This window comes from Prionailurus viverrinus, chromosome C1 (genome assembly GCF_022837055.1).
Source record: "Prionailurus viverrinus isolate Anna chromosome C1, UM_Priviv_1.0, whole genome shotgun sequence".
NCBI lineage: Eukaryota > Metazoa > Chordata > Mammalia > Carnivora > Felidae > Prionailurus > Prionailurus viverrinus.
Window position 1 is genome coordinate 108769412 of NC_062568.1, and position 21549 is coordinate 108790960.

The following is a 21549-nucleotide window of genomic DNA, read 5'->3' on the forward strand; positions in this document are numbered from 1 at the left end:
AAAGAACATGTGGTGTATATATGTGTATGTGTATATATAAACATATATACATATATGGATCTAGAGAGTATAATGCTAAGTGAAATAAGCCAGGCAGAGAAAGACAAACATCATATTATTTCACTCATCTGTGGAATCTGAGAAACAAAAGGCAGAGATTGGACTGATTTAGTGGCAAGCTAAGGAATGCCAAGAATTACCAGCCACAACCCAAACTAGGAGGAGGCAGGAAGGGTTCTACTGAAAGGTCTCAGAGGGAACATGGCTCTGCTGACATATTGAGCTCAGACTCTTAGCTTCCAAAACTGAGGGAATACATTTGTTGTTTTAAGGCACCCAGTTTGTGGCCCACAGCAAACTAACATTCTCCTATTCTTTACTCTATTAGCATTCTCATTTTATTTCAAGTTTGTTTCTTGTTAATAGACAAGTTATACTCTGTATTTTTTACCCAATCTCAGATCTTACTTTTTTTAAGGGAAATTTAACCAATTCACATTTATTGAGGTCATAAACATCACTGGTTTAACTACTGCTAATTCCAGATATTTTTTCCACTACTTAAAAGAACATTCCATTTGACACCTTAGTGTACAGTAGAGCACAGCTCCACAGCAGCTCTGGAGACAAAGGTTCAAATCCTCAGTCTATTCTACTAGCTCTAAACTCTTGGGAAGTGTGGTAAGCACAATGATGTCCACCTCCTAATCCCCAAAACCTGTGAATGTTACTTCACAGGGGAAAGGGACTCTACAGATAGAATTCAAATTAAGGACCTTGAGATAGGGAGATTACCCTGGATTATCCATGTTGGCCCACACTATTCATTAAGTCCTTAAAAGCATATAACCTTCCCCAGCTGCAAAGAACCAAATGGATGACCACAAGAGAAAGGCTCAGCCCAGAAGCCAAGAAACCAGGAAGCCTCTAGAAGCTGGAAAAGGCAAGGAAACAGATTGTCCCCTAGAGCCTCTAGAAGGGATCATGGCCCAACCAACAATGGTTGGACTCTTGACCTCCAGAAATGTAATCATAAATTTGTACTGTTTGAAGCCACTAACCTCAGGATGATTTATTATAGGAGCATTAAAAAAGTGATATAGGAAATTAACCTAAGCCTGTTTCTGTTTTTTTTTTTTTTTAAGTTTATTTCCTTATTTTGAAAAGAGCACAGACATGTAAGTGGAGGAGGGGCAAAGAGAAAGGGAGAGGGAGAATCCTAGGCAGGCTCCACACCGTCAGTGCAGAGCCCAATGTGGGCTTGAACTTATGAACCATGAGACCATGGCCTGAGCCAAAGTCAAATGCTTAACTGACTGAGCCACATAGGCACCCCAAACCTAAATTTCTTGTAACAAGAACAGCATCTACCTTGTAAGATATGGTGAGCATTAAATACCATATATAAAGCAGTTAGCACAGTGCGTAGGGCCAAGTGAGTGTTCAAAATGCATGTTTAAATTGTTAGATACTAATAATATATAGACCCGATTTATAAAAAAAGTAGCAAACTGGCTGGACATGCAGTCATTTCTCCATCAGTCTATTGGAAAGCAGTATCTCTTCCAGAAAGTATCACTGAAGATTCACTGATAAAAGAAGAGTGTAAAAAAGTAGCTCCGGATGGGATTTAAAATAAACTCTAGAGTTTAGCATGGAATAAATGTTTACATTGAAGAGGAACATGTATGTGAAATGCAGAGCAGGCACTCTGACAAACTTCTCTGGATTATATGAAAATGTCACTTACATATGAATGTTTTAATATAAATGAAAATCACAACAATCTGTTAGTGAACTCTCACAATGTCCAGAATTTACTCATGGGAGTGATACAGAGTGGCCAGAAAGAAAAAAAACTCTTCCACCCCACCCCCCAAATTTCATTTAATCAGTGTTGGCTCCATATCCCTTCTTCAGAGAAGGCAGATGGAATAAGAACCATCAAAGGAAGGGAAAGACTTCATAATACAGATGTCCGTGCTTTTTAAAAAGACATTTACATAAAAAGAACAAGCTCTAAGAACCCATTCAACTACGCCCATTACCCAATGTGCATCTAGAGAAGAAAAAAGAGCACGTGCAGAATGACTACATGCTAATACCTCCTGTCATTCCCACTATAACGGGGATCTCGCCCGGACAGCTTGCCCAGACACAGAAACTAGGACCAGAGTTATTAGAGATGGAACAAGGCCCTGTTACATTTCTTTCACACATCCTCTCAGTCACTTATTCTGATGCCTGAAAGAAAACTCCATTCTCATGCTTCTCCCTTCCTGATAACTGGAAATAAAACAGGACACTTTTTAAATTATACACATAAAAAAAACCCAAACTTACAAACAATCATCTGTGCTTTCTGCACAAAGACTGATAGTTTTCCCATCTCGGCAAACAATCTGCAGCATACAGTCTTTTGACTTCCCATCTGGAGGCTGAATATCTATGAAACATAAGTAGAATAAAGAAATATTTACATAGTTTTTTTTTCAAGATTTATTCTTACCTAACAGCTCCGATAAGCAAAAGACCAGTACTTCAGAACATTCCAATTACAAAACATCTTTGTCCTGCTCCACAGAACCAAGCACATAAATCACAACTCTGTTCCAATTAAACTTAGGTTCCTTCTAAAAGGCAATTCACATATGGAGATGTACAGAAGAGCCCAGATATTACAAGAATAAACCCCACACAATGAAAAGTGTTACAAAGCATCAGGTAACAGAATACTTACTGCTTTTATTCACAGGAAACACTAAACTGGATCACTGCTTTAAAAGTGAAAATCATATTTTTAAAGTATCTGTGTACCAAGAAATAAGGTCTATGATATTTGAGCTTGGTTTAGGTAGATTTCAACAGCTGGCCCAAGGACACTGGTGTTTCAAGACCTAACATGTAGGAGTAAGATGTTACAATACCAATACTTACTACAGGCACATATGCCACTTGTGACTCTTTAATTCAAAACCTATTATGTAAGAGCAGGATGTTTCAAACATCAATGTTTACTAAAACAGATTCTTTATTCCAAACAGAAACAGAGCTAATAAACAGGGAAGTCTATAAATGCCATTAATTAGAAATAGAGGGGTGCCTGGGTGGCTCAGTCAGTTAAGTGTCCAACTCTTGATTTCAGCTCTGGTCATAATCTCATGGTTCGTGAGTTCAAGCCCCACATCAGGCTTTGTGCTGGTAGTGTGGAGCCTGCTTGGGATTCTCTCTCTCCCTCTCTCTCTCTGTCCCTTCTCCACTCATGTTGTCGCTCTAAAAATTAAAAATCTAAGTCTATACTTATTAAAAATCTGTTCCTTTAAAATGAATATAAGGGATAACTCCAAAAACCAAAGTATCATGGATTTTTAAGTAACTGACTGATGTTGTCATCAGTAAGATGCCCGTTCCGAGTCACAAAACCTATACTGCCTATGTTGGTTCCATTCTTCCTGGGGATCCCAGAACTCTGTTTCCCCACCTTCTCCATGGGACAACAAGGAATGTGAACTGCTGGGTTTAATTCAGATGAGAAAATTCAATCTGCCCCAATCATATGATTCATGATTCAAGTATCTAGGTGTCCACCGTGGTTACCTCCCAAATGAAACCCTTCTTTGGTCTGCTAATGAAAGCAAAATGAGTAAGAAAGAGGATTCAATTCCCACCAAGAATGGGGAAAGGTAGAGGACAGAAGCCGACCACAACAGACTCACTTTCACTTACCCCGACACTCGTGCCCCATGCGGATGTTGATGCAGTCCACCGGCATGTGGACCTTATCCTCAACACTCTGCCGAGTTTGGTCATCATAATAGATCAGGTGACCATCTGACCACAGGTCAAACCAATTCTTCTTCCAACGCTTCAAAATAGTACCTGAAAAAAATGAGAGAGATTTGCTTTACGCTAAAACAGTAAGGACTTTATCCTCTAACCCACAGGTAACAGAAACAGGAAACTTTACTCTGGCCCCATAAGTATACCTGCATACAAATGCCCAGAGCACTACATCAAAATAGAGATGAAAGCAGATTGCTTGGACTTCAAGCTGTATTACAAAGCTGTAGTCCTCAAGACAGCATGGTACCAGCACAAGAACAGACACTCAGATCAATGGAAAAGAACAGAGAACCCAGAAACGGACCCACAAGCACATGGCCAACTAATCTTTGACAAAGCAGGAAAGAATATCCAATGGAATAAAGACAGTCTCTTCAGCAAGTGGTGCTGGGAAAACTGGACAGCGACATGCAGAAGAATGAGCCTGGACAACTTTCTTACACCATACACAAAAATAAACTCAAAATGGATGAAAGACCTAAACATAAGATAGGAAGCCATCAAAATCCTCGAGGAGAAAGCAGGCAAAAACCTCTTTGATCTTGGCCACAGCAACTTCTTACTCAACACATCTCCAGAGGCAAGGGAAACAAAAGCAAAAATGAACTATCGGGACCTAATCAAAATAAAAAGCTTCTGCACAGCTAAGGAAACAATAGCAAAACTAAAAGGCAACGGACGGAATGGAAGAAGATGTTTGCAAATGACATATCAGATAAAGGGTTAGTATCCAAAATCTATAAAGAACTTATCAAAACTCAACACCCAAAAATCAATCCAGTGAAGAAATGGGCAAAAGACATGAATAGACACCTCTCCAAAGAAGACATCCAGATGGCCAACCGACACATGAAAAAATGCTCAACATCACTCATCATCAGGGAAATACAAATCAAACCACAATGAGATACTACTTCACACCAGTCAGAATAGCTAACATTAACAACTCAGGCAACAACAGATGTTGGCAAGGATGCAGAGAAAGAGGATCTCTTTTGCAATGCTGGTGGGAATGCAAACTGATGCAGCCACTCTGAAAAACAGTACAGAGGTTCCTCAAAAAAGTTAAAAATAGAACTACCCTACAACCCAGCAATTGCACTACTAGGTATTTATCCAAGGGATACAGGTGTGCTGTTTCGAAGGGGCACATGCACCCCAATGTTTATAGCAGCACTATCAACAATAGCTGAAGCATGGAAAGAGCCCAAATGTCCATCGACGGATGAAGGGATAAAGATGTGGCGTATATATATATATACAATGGAGTATTCCTCGGCAATCAAAAAGAATGAAATCTTGCCATTTGCAACTACGTGGATGGAACTATAGGGTATTATGCCAGCGAAATTAGTCAGAGAAAGACAAATATATATGACTTCACTCATATGAGGACTTTAAGATACAAACAGGTAAATATAAGGAAAGAGAAGCAAAAATAATATAAAAATAGGGAGGGGGACAAAACATAAGAGACTTTTAAATATGAAGAACAAACAGAGGGTTACTGGAGGGGTTGTGGGAGGGGGGATGAGCTAAATGGGTAAGGGGCATTAAGGAATCTACTTCTGAAACCACTGCTGCACTATATGCTAACTTGGATGTAAATTAAAAAAAGAAAAGAGAAGAGAAGAGAAGAGAAGAGAAGAGAAGAGAAGAGAAGAGAAAGACAAGAAAAAGAAAGCAGACTCCAATGGCACAAACACCCGTGCTGTACCAAGGCTACATGCAGCTCACGCTAAAGATACTAAGAATGCTGCTAAATTAATAGGCCCAAATTTTCAAAAAAAAGTTCAATAAAACCTTGATTTTGTTAACAAGCACTGGTGAGGATGCAGAGAAAAAGGAACCCTTGTACACGGTGGGAATGTATATTGGTACAGTCACTACAGAAAACGTTATTGAAGTTCCCCAAAAAAATTAAAAATAAAAAGACAATATAGTCCAATAATTCTACTGGGTATTTACACAAACAAAACAAAAACACTCACTCAAAAAGATACATGCACCTCTATGTTTACTACAGCATTACTTACAATAGCCAAAACAGGGAAGCAACGTTAAGTTGCGAAGTGTCCATGGACAAACATGAAAAGGAAGATGTAATGTTTATATACAAAGAAATATTACAGTTATAAAAAAAGGAGACTGTGCCACTTGCAATGACATGAATGGACCTAGAAGGTATTATGTTAAATGAAATAAATCAGATTGATAAAGACAAATACCATATGATTCCACTCACATGTGGAATCTAAAAAAAATATATGAAATGAGTCAGTCACTGGAATAAAAGGCACAGCATATGAGTAAAGTCAATGACACTGTAATAGTGATGTATGGGGACAGATGGTAGCTACACTTGTGGGGAGCACAGCATATATATATATATATATATATATATATATATATATATATATATATGTGTGTATATATAATAGAGTTATATACCTGAAACTAATTGTGTCAACTGTTTTTAAAAACATTTTTTAAATAGAAAATGAACATCTAATATTTTATCTTCTCAAAACTTTCCCAGTACTATTTAACTTTGCTAGACTGTTCAGAAAACATGGCACTGTGAAGTCTCTATATACAGATAACAATAGTACCTTCCACTTTAGGGAAAATATGTTTTTCTTTTTCTTTAAGGGCTTTCACATCTATTCTTCTCTAACATTCACCTTCCCTTAAAGCCCATGGGTGTGGGAGGGTGGCTCAGACACTGGAGGCACCCACAACCAGGACGCTGACCCCTATCCTGTGTGCATCCCTACTACTACCTCACATGTCCCTTTCAGTTTAAGGAATTCATCCTGTCATTTGTAGGGCTAGGCACTCAACTTCATAAAACTCAAATATCTCTGTCAGCAAGAAGGGAAAACTAAAAGGCCAAGTCACTCCTACCCTTTCCTCACACCCAGACACTAAGTACTATATCCTTTGTTCCCATAGATCCCACTCTGTTGTTGGCGGCCATCATGCACAAATCCCATTCTGTGTACCTCTCTTTATGCTCCTGTGGCTGCTACCAGTGTTAACCAAATAGGCAACACATCAGCCTTCCAAACTTTTTACCACTATCAGGTACCCTCCTTGCTGAGAGGGGCATCCACAGCACTGGCCCAAACTGATAAATAAGTGACATTAGCATCCATGTGATTGGCAGCCCCTGAGCTATACAGAAACTACCCAAGAGAGCCACCAAAACAGAGACAGGTGGAATCACTGGATTAGAGAGTTCTACCCAAATATTTCACCTGCCACCGAAGCCCTGACTGCAGATTCCCAAATTAAGCATCCTCCAGAGCCCAGAGGTCCTAAGGGTCTATGTGGCAATGGCAAGAAAAGGAGCCTGGGAGACCTCTTTGCAAACATGTAATTATCTGTGTACCTCTGCTACCCAGTGAATATAATGCATTTCACCTCATTTTATTTTATTGTGATTGATAGTTCTGCTTTTTCAAAGAAGGAAAATCAACCCACACATTGGCAGATGGGGAAATAGAGTAAATCTTCTGAATATACGGATTTGAGATTGTCATGGACCAGGACACTGGAAAAATCTATACAACTTATTTAAAAGACATCTATTTTGTGTACGTCATCAGGCTACGCACTGATGGGTGGGGAGAGGGAGCAAAAAACAATTGTCAAAATGGTCACTGTTCACTTACGCTGACAGGGAGACTGCCCTCAGTCAAGGGCGCAGTAAAGCCTAAGGAGAAAACCAGAGGACATCGAAAGGGCCAGGAAAGGAAGGCACATATATCCTCAAGGTCTGAGCAAGGCTCTCTTCATACCCTGACAATTTAGGGAAGGATAGGATCACAAAATCCAAGACAAGAAAACTTACACAAAGCCTGGGGCTAGGCTCCAATACACCAGGACTTTCTTTTTAAAGCCAACATTGTAATGGCTCTCTCTATTCTTAGAATACAGAACTGTCACAGACCTTGAAGGACACCTGGTTCCGCTCCAGGTCTGGGAATGTAGAACTAGTGACAGGACAAATAAGCTGAAAGCTTCTCTCCTGGTAGAAAGTGTGTCAATGTTGAAATGACACAGTCCTGCGTCTGAATACAGGTTTGCTACCCTGTGTTACCAAGTTACCAATTATCACTGAAATCCAATTTCTTCTACTAGAAGAGCTGTTGTGATTACATAATATATGTAAAATCTTTATAACAGGGTCACAAACAAGCTTCACAAATAATAGCTTTTATAAACCATCTAAGGTATGCAGTCCATTCTTCACAGTTAGTCTCCATTTTAGCTAAGTTCTAAAAGTATCCCCCATACAGAAATTTGTATCTCAACAATAAAGAGTGTAAACTACAGCTCAGGTTTTTTCTTGAGTCATAAATGATGTCACTTTTCCCTTAACTCTGCTATTTCTAGAAGAACAGCAGAATAATCTGTTTACTCCTTCTTCAATGAGCAGTCAGTTCTCCCTGCTCCAGAACATACCATGAATTCTACTTCTAGTGGCAGTCTCAGAGATGAACAGACAGTATATGAAAGATCATCACACACACAGATGAGTCTAAGAATGTGAATTCAACTCCATAAAGAATTGAGTCTATTCTGCAGAGTCCTTTTAGAGATCCAAAAGACCTTCTTTAAATAAACTCATTCCCTCAGGTCTAATCTTCATCCCTATAATTAAAGTCTCCAGTACTTCAGAATCTTAGTCACTGTTCAATCCCCAGACAAGACAGGTATTTCCCGCAAAAAGAGCAGTACCTCCATGCTAATATATCAGAGCTCAGCTTGGTTACATTCAAGCAGGGCCTCAGATCAGCCATGAATAATACAGCATGCTAGTGAGAAAAAGAGAAAAACCAGCAGGGATTACCACCATTCTCTGGTTTCTGTCAAGGCAGCAACCAAGAAAGAACTCTGTGTGAACAGAAACACAGCTCACAGAGCTGTAAAATTTCCAAGAGAAAATCCAGAGCAACAATATTAAGAAGACTTTGCTATTTGTTTTTTTTGTTTGTTTGTTTTTGAGAGAGAGAGAGAGAGAGAGAGAGAGAATGCAAGCGGTCAGAGAGAGAGGGGGAGAACAGAATCTGAAGCAGGCTCCAGGCTGAACTGTCAGCACAGAGACCGACACAGAGCTTGAACTCACAAACCACAAGATCATGATCTGAGCTGAAGTCAGATGCTAACAACTGAGCCACCCAGTCCCCCTATTTGTTTTTAAGTGTGATCTGTTTCAGCAACAGAAATAAATATGTACCCTAAGGCAACATTAAACCCAGACCAAGGTGCTCATGTCCTGTACTTACTCTGTCGCAGCAACCAGCCACTCTTCACAAACGCCATCTGTCCACCTATAAAAAAAGCCAGGTTCAAAGTTACACCCAGAAAAGAGAATGGCCCACATGAGCTGTTTTTCACTTACAACACTTCTGACACCAAACGTGTGGGGTCTTTCCAACATTAATAACCAATTCTCCCTATCTCAGGACACCAACTGGATGTCTACTGATTCAACCCAATTCTGACCTGGAGTTAGCATCCGACCCCACAGGTTCCGGGCTCAGTTCCACAAGAGTGCTCCCACTTTAGACACAAGTCCTGAGTCTCCAGTATTTCTGACCTACTAACTGGGAGTTCCCACAACCTCTCCTCAAATTTGATAATCTGCCAGAATTGTTCACAGAACTCAGGAAAAAGCATTTTATTTACCATTGCCTGTTTATCATAAAGGATATAACTCAAGAAGAACAAGATGGAAGAGTGAGGGCAAAGTGCCTTCTCTAGGCACACCACCCCCTCAGCACCTCTATGCGATCATCAACCCAGAAGCTCTTGGAACCCCGACATTTAGGGGTTTTAAGGGAGGTTCCATTAGGTAGGCATGATTGATTACATCACTGGCCACTGGTGACTGAACTTAATACCCAGGCTCTCCCCATCCCTGCAGGTCCAGGGATGGGGCTGAAAGTTCTAAGCTTTTTTTTTTTTTTTTTTAAGTTTATTTATTTATTTTGAGAGAGAGAAAGAGAGCGTGTAAGCAGGGGAAGGGCAGAGAGAGAGACGGAGAGAATCCCCAGTGGGCTCTGTGCTGACAGTGCAGGGGCTTGAACTCATGAACCGTGAGATCACAGCCTGAGCAGAAATCAAGAGTTGGATGCTTAACTGAGTCCCCCAGGCGCCCCTGAATGTTCTAAGCTTGTATTCACAAGAGTGACCCTCAGCAACCAGCCCCATTTTGAAGTTATCTGGGGACCCACCAAGAGTCACCTCATTAGCATAAACTTATGTATGGCTGAAAGGGACTTATTATGAATCACAAGACACTCCTAGCACCTCTATCTCAGGAAATTTCAAGGTTTTATTTATTTATTTTTTTAAGTTTATTTTTGGAAGAGAGAGAGCATGCACAAGTGGGGAAGGGGCAGAGAAAAAGAGAGAGGGAAACACAGAATCCAAAACAGGCTCCAGGATCTGAGCTGTCAGTGCAGAGCCTGATGCAGAGCTCAAACCCATGACCTGAGCCGAAGTCAAACACTTAACCAACTGAGCCACCTAGCATCCCGGAGAAATTACAAGGTTTTAGAAGTTCACATATTTCTTATTACATCACAAAATCACAGCCATCTCTCCATTCTCATCCCTTTCTGTGTCAGCTGAGGAAGGGACCAAAGCCATTTAACCTAACTGGCCACTTGGCATTTACCTAATACCTCCTCAGTGGGATCAATATAAACCCTCCCTCCACCTTCCACTCTAGGGTTTGGCCTCAACACTCTTACCCACCTTACGAAATCTTTTTTTTTTTTTTTTCAACCTTTATTTTTGGGACAGAGAGAGACAGAGCATGAACGGGGGAGGGGCAGAGAGACAGGGAGACACAGAGTCGGAAACAGGCTCCAGGCTCTGAGCCATCAGCCCAGAGCCTGATGCGGGGCTCGAACTCACGGACCATGAGATCGTGACCTGGCTGAAGTCGGACGCCTAACCGACTGCGCCACCCAGGCGCCCCCCACCTTACGAAATCTAATGCCATTCAAGAAACATAAAGCAGCCCCAGGAACACTAAGACTCTGTCAAGGACCTGTAGCTTCTCCTAACATGCCCAGTGTCCTGGGGCTCTGGGGTCTGCTGCCTTAGCTTTATATTTGGTGTGCCCAGTTGACTTCACACAGCCCAGTCAGATGTGAACTGGTGTCAACAGGCAGAGTGGCCCGGTCAAAGGAGAACACCAGAAGTCAAGAAAAGGTGCGATAAATTTAACTATAAAAATAAAAATCTGAGTGACAAAATAAAAAGTCAAAAAGGTAAAAGATTAAGAGAAAACACTTACAGGGTGCCTGGGTGGCTCAGTTGGTTAAGTGTCTGACTTTGGCTCAGGTCATGATCTCAAGGTTCATGAGTTCAAGCCCCAAACTGGACTCTCTGCTGTCAGCTCTCTGCCCCTCCAGCCCCCCATCTCTGTCTCCTTCTCTCCCTCCCTCTCTCTCAAAAATAAATAAACTTTAAAAAAGGAAAAAAAAAAACATTTACAATTATATGGCAGCAACAAGCTAATTTCCTGCATGTACAAAACTCACATATATCAAATGATTATCATCAGGCAGTTCACCAAAAAAAAACATAAATGAGCAATAAATTTGTAAGACATTCAATTTATCTCTCAATTCAAGAGACAAAATTCAAAACACAAGTTAACAATATTACCTATCAGATGGGCACAAATGAAAAACACTATTATATCCAGAAAGGAGTATGTATGATGGCAGGAACAAAAAATGTTGCAAACTTTTGGGAGGAAACTTTGACAACATCTATCAAAATTTTAAATGTTCATAAACTCTGACCCAGCGATTTCATACCTCATTGATACATGTGCAGAGGTTCACCAACATATCTGTCTATTTGTGGTAATATCGCTTATACTGGAAAGAACTAGCTCCAATCAAAGTGTCCCACATCAGAAGACCACTCAAAGGATACCCACCCTCCACACATGTGACAGATCATTTCGCAGATGTTTAAAAGGGGGGTAGAACAGTATGTGCTGATACCTGCGTAATTGTTTTGTGGAAGGAATCAAAGAAACTGCTAAGGATGTGTATCTGAAGAGAGGAGAGAGGCAATGCTGGGTATGTATCAGAAAAGTGACTATTCAGTCCTATTACACCTTTTTTTGTGATATTTCAAGCCCCCAATGCAGGGCTTGAACTAACTAATGAGATCAAGAGTGGGACGTTCAATCAACTGAATCACCCAGCAACTTCTATCCTTTTTTTTTTAATCAACAGATTTTAGAGGCGCCTGGCTGGCTCAGTTGGTAGAGCGTGCAACTCTTGATCTCACGTCATGAGTTTGAGCCTCATGTTGGGCATGAAGATTACTTAAAAATTTTTTTTAATTAAAAAAATAGATTTTGAAAAAAAAAAAAATTTAAAAAGGGGCGCCTGGGTGGCACAGTCGGTTAAGCTTCCAACTTCAGCCAGGTCACGATCTTGCGGTCCGTGAGTTCAAGCCCCGCGTCAGGCTCTGGGCTGATGGCTCAGAGCCTGGAGCCTGTTTCCAATTCTGTGTCTCCCTCTCTCTCTGCCCCTCCCCTGTTCATGCTCTGTCTCTCTCTGTCCCAAAAATAAATAAACGTTGAAAAAAAAAATAGATTTTTTTTGGAGGCTGAAATTATGGACCACTTTGGTTCTCTACTTTAGCATTTTTAGGTATTCTCTTTAAGGGTTAGTTAGCAAAACAGAGCAAAAGCCCAAGTAGGCACCTGAAAAGAACAAATTAGTCTCCCCACCTTTAATTTTTCCCACATCTAAGTACGGCTAAATTCTCCCCTCTCCAAACCTTGGCAAAAAGAGCTCCACAACTTGGTTCATCCTATACTCCAGCATCTCCAAAATCTCATACTCTAAAGGTTCTTAATGTCCTTGCAATTTCTGCCAACTCATGCTATCTGTCCTCACCAAGAAAGGAAGTTTTCCATCTTTCCCCATTTTTCTCCCACATATTTAGATGCTCAAACAGTCCCAGGTGAATGAGAATCAGAAAGTCAATGTCTCCCCCTTTCCCCCAATGGATATGCAGGTGCACTGGCAGGGAAACCCACCCTAATCCAAGGCTCTCTGTTAGGCAAAATGAAAGTTTCTTTATTATTTAAACTGGGTTGAACTGGTTTCCTAAAACTTGGAGCCTAAAACATCCTAAAACAATCATTTAGTTCCAAACGGACACCACCATATTTTCATCCAACACATATCCTTTGAGTGCTAATATGTTCCCAGCCTGTGGTAGGCACTAAGAACACAGCAGGGACCAAGCCAAAGTCCCCATTTTTACGTACTTATACTTTAGTAAAAGCAACAGGTCAAACTTATAAATTAAACAGATGGGTGATGCAATGTTATAGACAGCATTACATCTCGAACAGCTGTGTTATTACCCCAGAACATCAAACCACATTCATTCATGCCAAATCCTAGGTAACTATAGTAAAGTGTCTACCATCGTAACATGAATTCTCGGTCTGTATTTCATGTGAAAAAGAAAATATCTGGGAATAGGCCAAAAATTACTAGCAGGTATTGGGAGCTACCAAGTCACAATACGATTATTATAAAACTTGGCTGCAGGGGCGCCTGGGTGGCTCAGTTGGTTAAGCGTCCGACTTCGGATCAGGTCATGATCTCACAGTCTGTGAGTTCGAGCCCCGCGTCGGGCTCTGTGCTGACAGCTCAGAGCTTGGAGCCCATTTCAGATTCTGTGTCTCCCTCTCTCTCTGCCCCTCCCCTGTTCATACTCTGTCTCTCTCTGTCTCAAAAATAAATAAACGTTAAAAAAAAAATAAAAAAAAAAAAAACTTGGCTGCAAAGTTGTCCTACAACTTTGCTGGTACTTCAACAGCTGGTGGTTGTGTAAAAATGTGGAGCAATATAAAGATGTTTCCTGAACTTTTCTGGTAACTTTTTTGTATTCTCAAATGATTCTTGATATCATTTTGACTCTATTTGCTGTCATTCATAATAGTCAAAATGTCAGACCGGTGTTAACACTGGTAAGAACACCTTCATTGGGGCACCTGATTGGCTCAGTCAGTCAGGCACCTGACGCAGATTTCAGCTCAGGTCGTGATCATAAGGTTCATGGGATCAAGCCCGGAATCGGGCTCTGCGCTGACATTTGCAGAGCCTGCTTGGGATTCTCTCCCTCTCTGAAATCCCCTACTTGCGTGCCTGCTCTCTCTCCCTTTCTCTCTCTCTCAAAATAAATAAACATTAAAACAAAAAAACAAAAAAAATCTTCATTTACTCAAAGGTCTTTTAAGAAACTGAGTCCAACAATTTTACATACCTGTAAAACCATTAACAACGCTAGCACCCCTGAAAATAGAGTGTCAAAAAGGAAGTTCCAAATAAAACCTTAAAAACCTTGAGATTTCCTATTATCTACCAACTGCATGGGTCAACATCTGAGTTACTCATGTTCTCTTTGGTACTGCCTTGGCGTAAGCCTGGGTTTTACTTTTCAGGTATCTGGCACTCAAGGTATGTCAACAATAGGAATCTGATCAGCTGACTTGGGAATCAATTTCAAGCCATCTGAATAAAAATTCAAAAAGGAAAAAAAAAACAACTTCTACATCAAGGGGCCATCGTAAACATACCTTTGGTGTGCTTATGTAAAATAATTCAAAACCATTAGAGAAAGAGAAAACTATTATAACAAGGTCTAAAGAAACTTAAACTGGAATTATCAACAGAAACTCGTGACTTTTTGAAAGGGTAATTCTGTGGACTCAAGTAGCTTCTTATCTGGTATCATCCTGTCTATCTTTAGTCATTATGTGGGACAATCTCACATGCACCCCATGTCTAGATTTTTATCTCTGATACTGGTCTTCTCAAAAAGGAGTCAGTGCTCCTTGAAAATCAGCTGGTTACAATTTAGGGACAGGAAACTGCAAGTTGTGCCTACTGTCAAAAAGCAAAGACACATGGCACCTGGGTGGCTCAGTCAGTCATGATTTCAGCTCAGGCCATGATCTCAGAATTGTGGGATCAAGCCCGGCATCAGGCTCTGTGCTGAGCATGGAGCCTGCTTAAGATTCATATCCTCCCTCTCTCTCTCTCCCTCCCTCCCTCCCTCTCTCTCTCTCCTTCCCTCTCTCCCTCTCTCTCTCCCCCACCCCTGACCCTCTCCCCTGCTCACGCACACTGTCTCTACAAATAAAAATGTAAATTAAACTTTAAAAAATTAAAGACGCTTTCAGGAAGGAATGTCTTTAGAAAGGATTAAAAAAAACCAACCAGCTGAAGGAAGAGCATCTAATAATGCCAAATTAAAAACAATAATTATAGTTCATTAGAACCAACTGAGGATGAAAGGCATCCTAAGAATAAAATGACTAAAACCAAATACACTGCTATAGAATGTGTTAGAGAAAGCACACAACTTCCGATGTGAGTTTGGATTTCACCCAACTGGGGGCCCAGGGGAGGGGGGTGTTAAAAGAAAGTTTAAACGCTCTGACTTGTATAATACCTTCTCCTCACTTGATAATTCAAATGGTTATTATGGTAATAATAAGGGGTATTTGTTGTGTTTACCAAGATGCCACAATTTCTTTTTTAAGACAAAAAGTCTAGACTTCTGAGTTAAGGGCTCAAGTGTATAAAACTTAGCAGTAGAGAAGACTGTAGGAATAGACTTCAAACCAGCCTAAAACTTAAACCACTGGAGAGCAGGACTTTTAGGAAACAAACCTGGAATTCACACCCGCAGGAATACAGAGTCCGGTTACTTGTATTTGCTGGGCAGGCACTCACAAGCCAGTCTCCAGAAAAGTCAAAAAGAAGAAAATATTAAAGCCCCATGATAATGAAAGCCTCCTCAAGCACCCCGTGGGATCTTCACTCTAGTCAGGCAATATCATCCACACAGCACATCTTAGGGGGACTGAGGCAAGGGTATTTTGCCATCTAGCAGACACAGCAAGGTGGGCACTCAACTGAAGGCAGGAAAACAAGTTCTTTACCTTCACTGAAGAGATGTGTGTCCTTTGTGACTACTAGCCTCTTCTGTCAGGCACCAGTTTGTTATCACCAGCACCATATGCAGCATATTGCCTCATCAGCCTTAGTCTCAGCCTCCAGCAGCAAGAGCAACCTTGCCTCTGGCTCCCAACCCACAAGCAACATGTATGTAACACAATACAGACCCTCCACACTATGCCCTATAAAGAAGATAAACCAAGGGCAACAAGTTCTTAAATAAGCCGTTGCCAGTACCTGGCTCCTTAAATGACCCACCTCACCTAAGCTGGACCGCAGCTGTATCTGTCTAGAATCCATACCCTGCCAAGCTCCTGAACCCTGACCAGAACAGAGGAGACACTGTCACTCAGTCCTGCCTTCAGCCTTACAGAGCACTCACATGTCACTGCCTAAAAGAGGTATCCTACTATTCATTGGCCTAGGCCAATTCCTGATCCTACTAGCCTGCCCTGCTTTGAGGTTACCTAGAAACAGTGCTGGGGCGGGGGAGGCAGACTTTAAACATCCATTTTTTTAATTTTTCTTTCTGTGTTAAACAAAAATATTACGGTTATGTAAAATCCGTATTTTTATCACTAAACACTGTAATTCACAGGAGAGTTATTTTCAAAGAGAGAAGACACACAGTGATATTAAAATGAGAATCCAAGACAAAAGATATACCAATAATATCAAGATTACCCATGCTAATGACTGCTTTGCTATTTTCAACATTAAAGATGGATTATTAGGAGCATAAACAGTTAACTCTGCTCCCTCCTGAAATGCAACTAAAATGAGTTAAGGGGAAAACAAAGCATAAATCACAGAGAGACCAGCAGCAGAGACAAAAACAGATGACCCATGTTCAAATCCTGACTCACTCACTTATAGATAACTTTGGGCAAGTTATTTAACTTTTCCAAGGCTTAGTTTCTTAGCCCATATAATGAGAATACCAACACCTACTTGATAGATATTTGGAAAATTGGGTGAAAAAACATGTAAATATTTGGCATAGTGCCTGACATTTACTAAAATTCAAGAATTGGTAGCTGCTCACGCAGCAATTACTATTATCACTATTACTTCCTCACTAGCACATGAATAAAATTTGCCCAAAACATTCCAGAAGACAGAAACACATTAGGTGGCTTCTCAAATGGCTTAGAAGACTTAATAAATTAAGATGCTCTTGAAGGTCAAAATTTGAACATATATACACTAGAAGTAAAAACAAAAATCTTGTAGACAAACAAAAAACTTCCATGAATACAGAACCAAATCCATCTTTAAAGGAACAGGAATATTTTTTTGCCTTACTTTGCTGAAGTCCACATCACTTCATAACTTATTTCAACGCTTCACTATTTATATCCTGGAGCAAGATCTACTGCATAAACTAAAACTCATCAGATAAAAGTCCTGCTGTTGGGTCTCAAGAGAATAAAACACCAGCAAACTAGCTGCAAAATACCCACATTACACACATGCCAGAAAACCTATAGGAAGTTTTAAACATAAACCATATTCAACAATTCATATTTTTTTTAAGTTTATTTATTTTTGAGAAAGAGAGAAAAAGCAAGCATGAGCAGGGGAAAGGTGGGGGGCAGGGGGGAATTCCCACACAGGTTCTATGCTGTCAGCCAGCAGCCCGAGGCAGGGCTTGAGCTCATAAACCATGAGATCATGACCTCAGCCAAAATCAAGAGTTGGACACCTAACCAACGGAGCCACGCAGGGGCCCTTCAACAATTCAAATTATTTTAAATGTGAACTGAAATCATTTTAAAAGCACTGAATCCAAAAGATATTAATTTAAGAGGTAGAAAGAACATTGCCTTTGGAATCTGTCAGTTCTGAGCTCTGCCTTTTACTAACTGGTATGACTTTGAGCACAATACTAAACCTCCCAAGCTTCACTTTTCTTCTTACCTGTACAACAGGACACTACTAGTTATCTCATAGGGGGTTAGTGTGAGAACTAAATGAGATAATATGCCCAAAGAGCCCTGTAGGTGCTCCAAAACTGAGAACTGCTATAATTACGTTACTATTTTAAGAAATGCAATTTAGAGTTGCGTGTCTACAACTGACTCATTCACAATATCCTGGTTCCTCTAGTTAGCCCTCTCTGTACCTTAACTGTAAAAGTTCCTACCTTTTCAAAGGGAGGAAAACTCTGTTCTTCAAAAATAATAGTGTAGGGGAAGGGCCTGGGTGGCTCAGTCAGTAGAGTGTCCAACTTCGGCTCAGGTCATGATCTTGCGGTTCATGGGTCCGAGCCTGCTTAGGATTCCCTATCTCCCTCTCTCTACCCTCCCCAGCTAGAACTCCTGTCTTTCTCTCTCTCTCTCTCAAAAAAAATAAACCTTAAAAAAAAAATGATAACGTTAGGGGCACCTGGATGGATAAGGTGGAGCGTGCCACTCTTGATCTCAGGGTGGTAAATTCGAGCCCCATGCTGGGTGTAGAGACAACTTAAAAACAAAATCTTAAAAAAAAAAAAAAAAAGTTTTTTTAATGTATATTTACTTATTTTGAGAAAAACAGAGCATGAGCAGGGTAGCGGCAGAGAGACATAATCCCAAGCAGGCTCCATGCTGTTAGCGCAGAGCCCGATTTAGGGCTCAATCTCATGAACCATAAGGTCATAACCTCAGACAAAATCAAGAGTTGGATGACTGACTGAGACACCCAGGTGCCCTGAAAAAAATTATTTTTCTTTTAAATTATAACCATTTTTTCTTAGGTTTATTTTACTTATTTTAAGAGAATGAGAGAGAGAGAGAACATAGGAGGGGCAAAGAAAGTAGGGGGGAGAGAGAGAGAATCCCAAGCAGGCTCCCACTGTCAATGTGGAGCCCAGGCTCGAACTCACAAACCACGAGATCATGACCTGAATGGAAATCAAGAGTCGATGTTTAAACAACTGAGCCATCCAGCTGCCCCCCCAAAAATTTTTTAAATAACAATGTAAAGGCAACAAGAAGTCCCAAGTGTACCCTAAATACAGGGGACAAGAATTGGGTGAGCCATCATCACTCAGAGGTCAGTGTAGCGTTGGCACTACAACCACTGGCAGTAGCAACCACTTCTTAACAAGCCTAATACAAGTACTCATCAAAGGGCAGACAAACTAGACAGATAAGAAAGTTCAACTGTCTGTGCCCATGATCAAATTCAGAAGCAAATATACAACCAATAAAACATGACAGCCCACTTTTTGTAACATGTTTAATAGTTTATTTTACTATCTGCAGTTTTTTGTATTTAGAGACACTAACCATTTTTAATTTCTTTACACATCTAGAAAAAAGAAAAAAGGCAGAGGTAAGGAGAAAGAAACCAAATATTCCTGTAGGGTGGCAAACTGGGAAGCATAGCATAGCTTCTAGGGAGAGTCAGGAAAAACTAGTATCTTCCAGAAGTATAATAGGACTATCACAACAAGAGTGGTATCTGTTCTTTCTATACCACTGATGCACACATTTCATAAATTCAGTCCTTGAGATTATTAGGAATTTTACTTATAAAATGTACTGACATCATTAAAAATATGCTAGTGAAGAACCTTTGTCAGATTCTGAGTTATTTTCTGCAGCCTCCCTTAGAAAGCATTTACTGAACACTACCTCATCTGCCAGGATGATCCTCCAACATATGTTGGATTTCTGCCCTCAGAGATCAGATCAGTATGCTGCTGGGGGGGGGGGGGGGGTGAAGAGGAGGAGTCAAGTAAAAAAATCACTACCAGGAAGAGGAAACCCTAGACATTCTCGTTCCCATGTACAGGCTGGCCCTTAGATAACCTGGCTGCACAAGCACATATAGGCAAATATTTTGGTCATTGATTTGTTCAACAAATAAAGAGAGCCAAAGTAAACAGGCAGCTAAACAGTCCCAGCTCGGCCCTAATTCCCCTCGTGACTTCTGACAACTCACTTCCTGCACTGGCACTGGTTTCCTCAAAGACCAGGAGACCCTTTCCTCCCTTTAAATACAAGGGAACTGCCTCTGGCAGTGGCTCCACCCCGTCCTAATCAGAGGAGGTACTTAAAAAAAAAAAATTCTCAGGGACTTGGAGTCAATGGTGTTGGGAATTAATCACGGTGCTCTAGATTTTTTGGTAGTGTGACAGTCGTACCTCATTCCCTCCACTTCCCTGAAAAAACGGGAACTTACTATTCGTTCATTTACAAAGCCTCTTCTATGTAATTTACTCTACATTTGAGATAAAAACAAAAAACTCTATGTCAACACTAAATAAACCCCCGCTGAGGTTCAGAGTTCCTGATCTGGATGAATGAAAGGATCAGATGTGGAAAAAGTACAACCAAGGCCCTAAGACTGCACAGCTAAGAGTAGGTGAAACGAAGCGGGGGCCGAGCGCACCCGCGAGTGCAGAGTTTCAATGCCGTTCTGGATTCCTTAAAGAGGGTGCGATCTCCGTGCCGGAGGGGAACGAAAAAGAGCCCAAGTCTCCTCGACCAGACAGCCGGCACTAGGACACCCGAGCTGGAGGAAAGACAGCGGGACGGGTGGGAGCACCTGCGGGGAGCGGAAAGGCAGCGAGCCGGCCGGGAGAAACTGCGGGAAGCGGCACGGCTGCGGGAGAGCTCGGGCGGGGCTGGGAGACTCTAGGGGAGGCTCTGGAGAGGCCAGCACCAGGCAGGGGAGAGGGCGCGGGCCGAGGGCAGTCCCTGCAGAGCGGCGCGGAGTTGGGCGGCTCCAGCCTGGTAGAAGCCGACGGTGTCCGCTCAGAGGGTCGCGGGGTGGGCGGCTCTAGGGAAGGCTCTGGAGGGGCCGACACGGTGGAAGAGGAGGGCGCGCGCAAATGTTGACGGCTCTAGCAGAAGCTCTGGTGGGGCCGACACGAGCAACGGGAGAAAAGAATGTGGGCCGGGGGTCAACTCTGGGGGCGCCGAGTGGGCGGCGCTGGAGGAGGCTCTGCTGGGACCTACGCCCGGGAGGGCGTCCTCTCGGAAGGGTGCGGTGCTGGGCGGCTCAAGGGGAAGCTCAGCAGGGACCGACGCTAGGGAAGGGGAGGGCGCGCAGAGCGGGGCAACTCTAGCAGAGGCTCTGCAAGGACCGACACTGGAGAGGGGCGGGACGCTAGCCGAGAGGGGGTCTTCTCGGAGGAGTATAGGGCTGAGCCCCAAGAGAGGCTCCAAAGGGACCAACTCCAGGGGATGGGGAGAAGAAGGGGCGCAGGCGGGTGGGTCCGGCTCGAGGTCGCCGGAACCAGACAGGGACATTTACCTGCGAACTATCGGGCCGCCGCCGCGGAGCACAGAAGCAGGGCGACAGAGCGCAAGGACGCCGCTGAGGCTCTCTGGCTGCAAATGCCCCACGCCTGCGTCCTGGCCGCCGTCCAACGTCACACCGCCGTGGCGCATGCGCCTGGCTGCGCGGGACATGCCTGGAATGGTCTTGGGGGCCACGGCGGAGCCTGGGTATTCGCGGGGAGGGGAGAGGAGGAGAAGGGAGGGGAGCCGAGGGGAGGGCAGGGGAAAGGAGAGCTGGAGAGGGAGGGGAGGGGGCTGGGACATCCTCAGTTCTGCTGGAGTGGAGGGAGGCTTACTTTTCAACTGAAAAGGAACTGTTTGCACCCTGATCTTGCATCTAAATATAACCCTCCAATAAAAAGAGCCATGGCTCCTTAGAGAAATGAGTGGCTCTAGAGGTG

General features: G+C 42.2%; 1 protein-coding gene across 2 annotated transcripts in view; it reads right to left on the reverse strand.

Moving 5' to 3' along the window:
* Positions 1–21249, reverse strand: part of PLEKHB2 (pleckstrin homology domain containing B2) — a 42969-nt gene extending 21720 nt beyond the window's left edge. Inside the window, exons 1-4 of one of the 2 annotated variants that reach the window (XM_047872016.1) lie at positions 21123–21249; positions 9138–9182; positions 3727–3879; positions 2344–2446 (exon numbers count right to left, since the gene is read on the reverse strand). In XM_047872016.1, the coding sequence (XP_047727972.1) occupies positions 2344–2446; positions 3727–3879; positions 9138–9174 (293 nt within the window). In that variant the 5' untranslated portion in view covers positions 9175–9182; positions 21123–21249. The remainder of the gene's footprint in view (positions 1–2343; positions 2447–3726; positions 3880–9137; positions 9183–21122) is intronic. The other variant, XM_047872015.1, reaches the window with a different exon arrangement.
* Between the last annotated feature and the right edge of the window lie 300 nt (positions 21250–21549).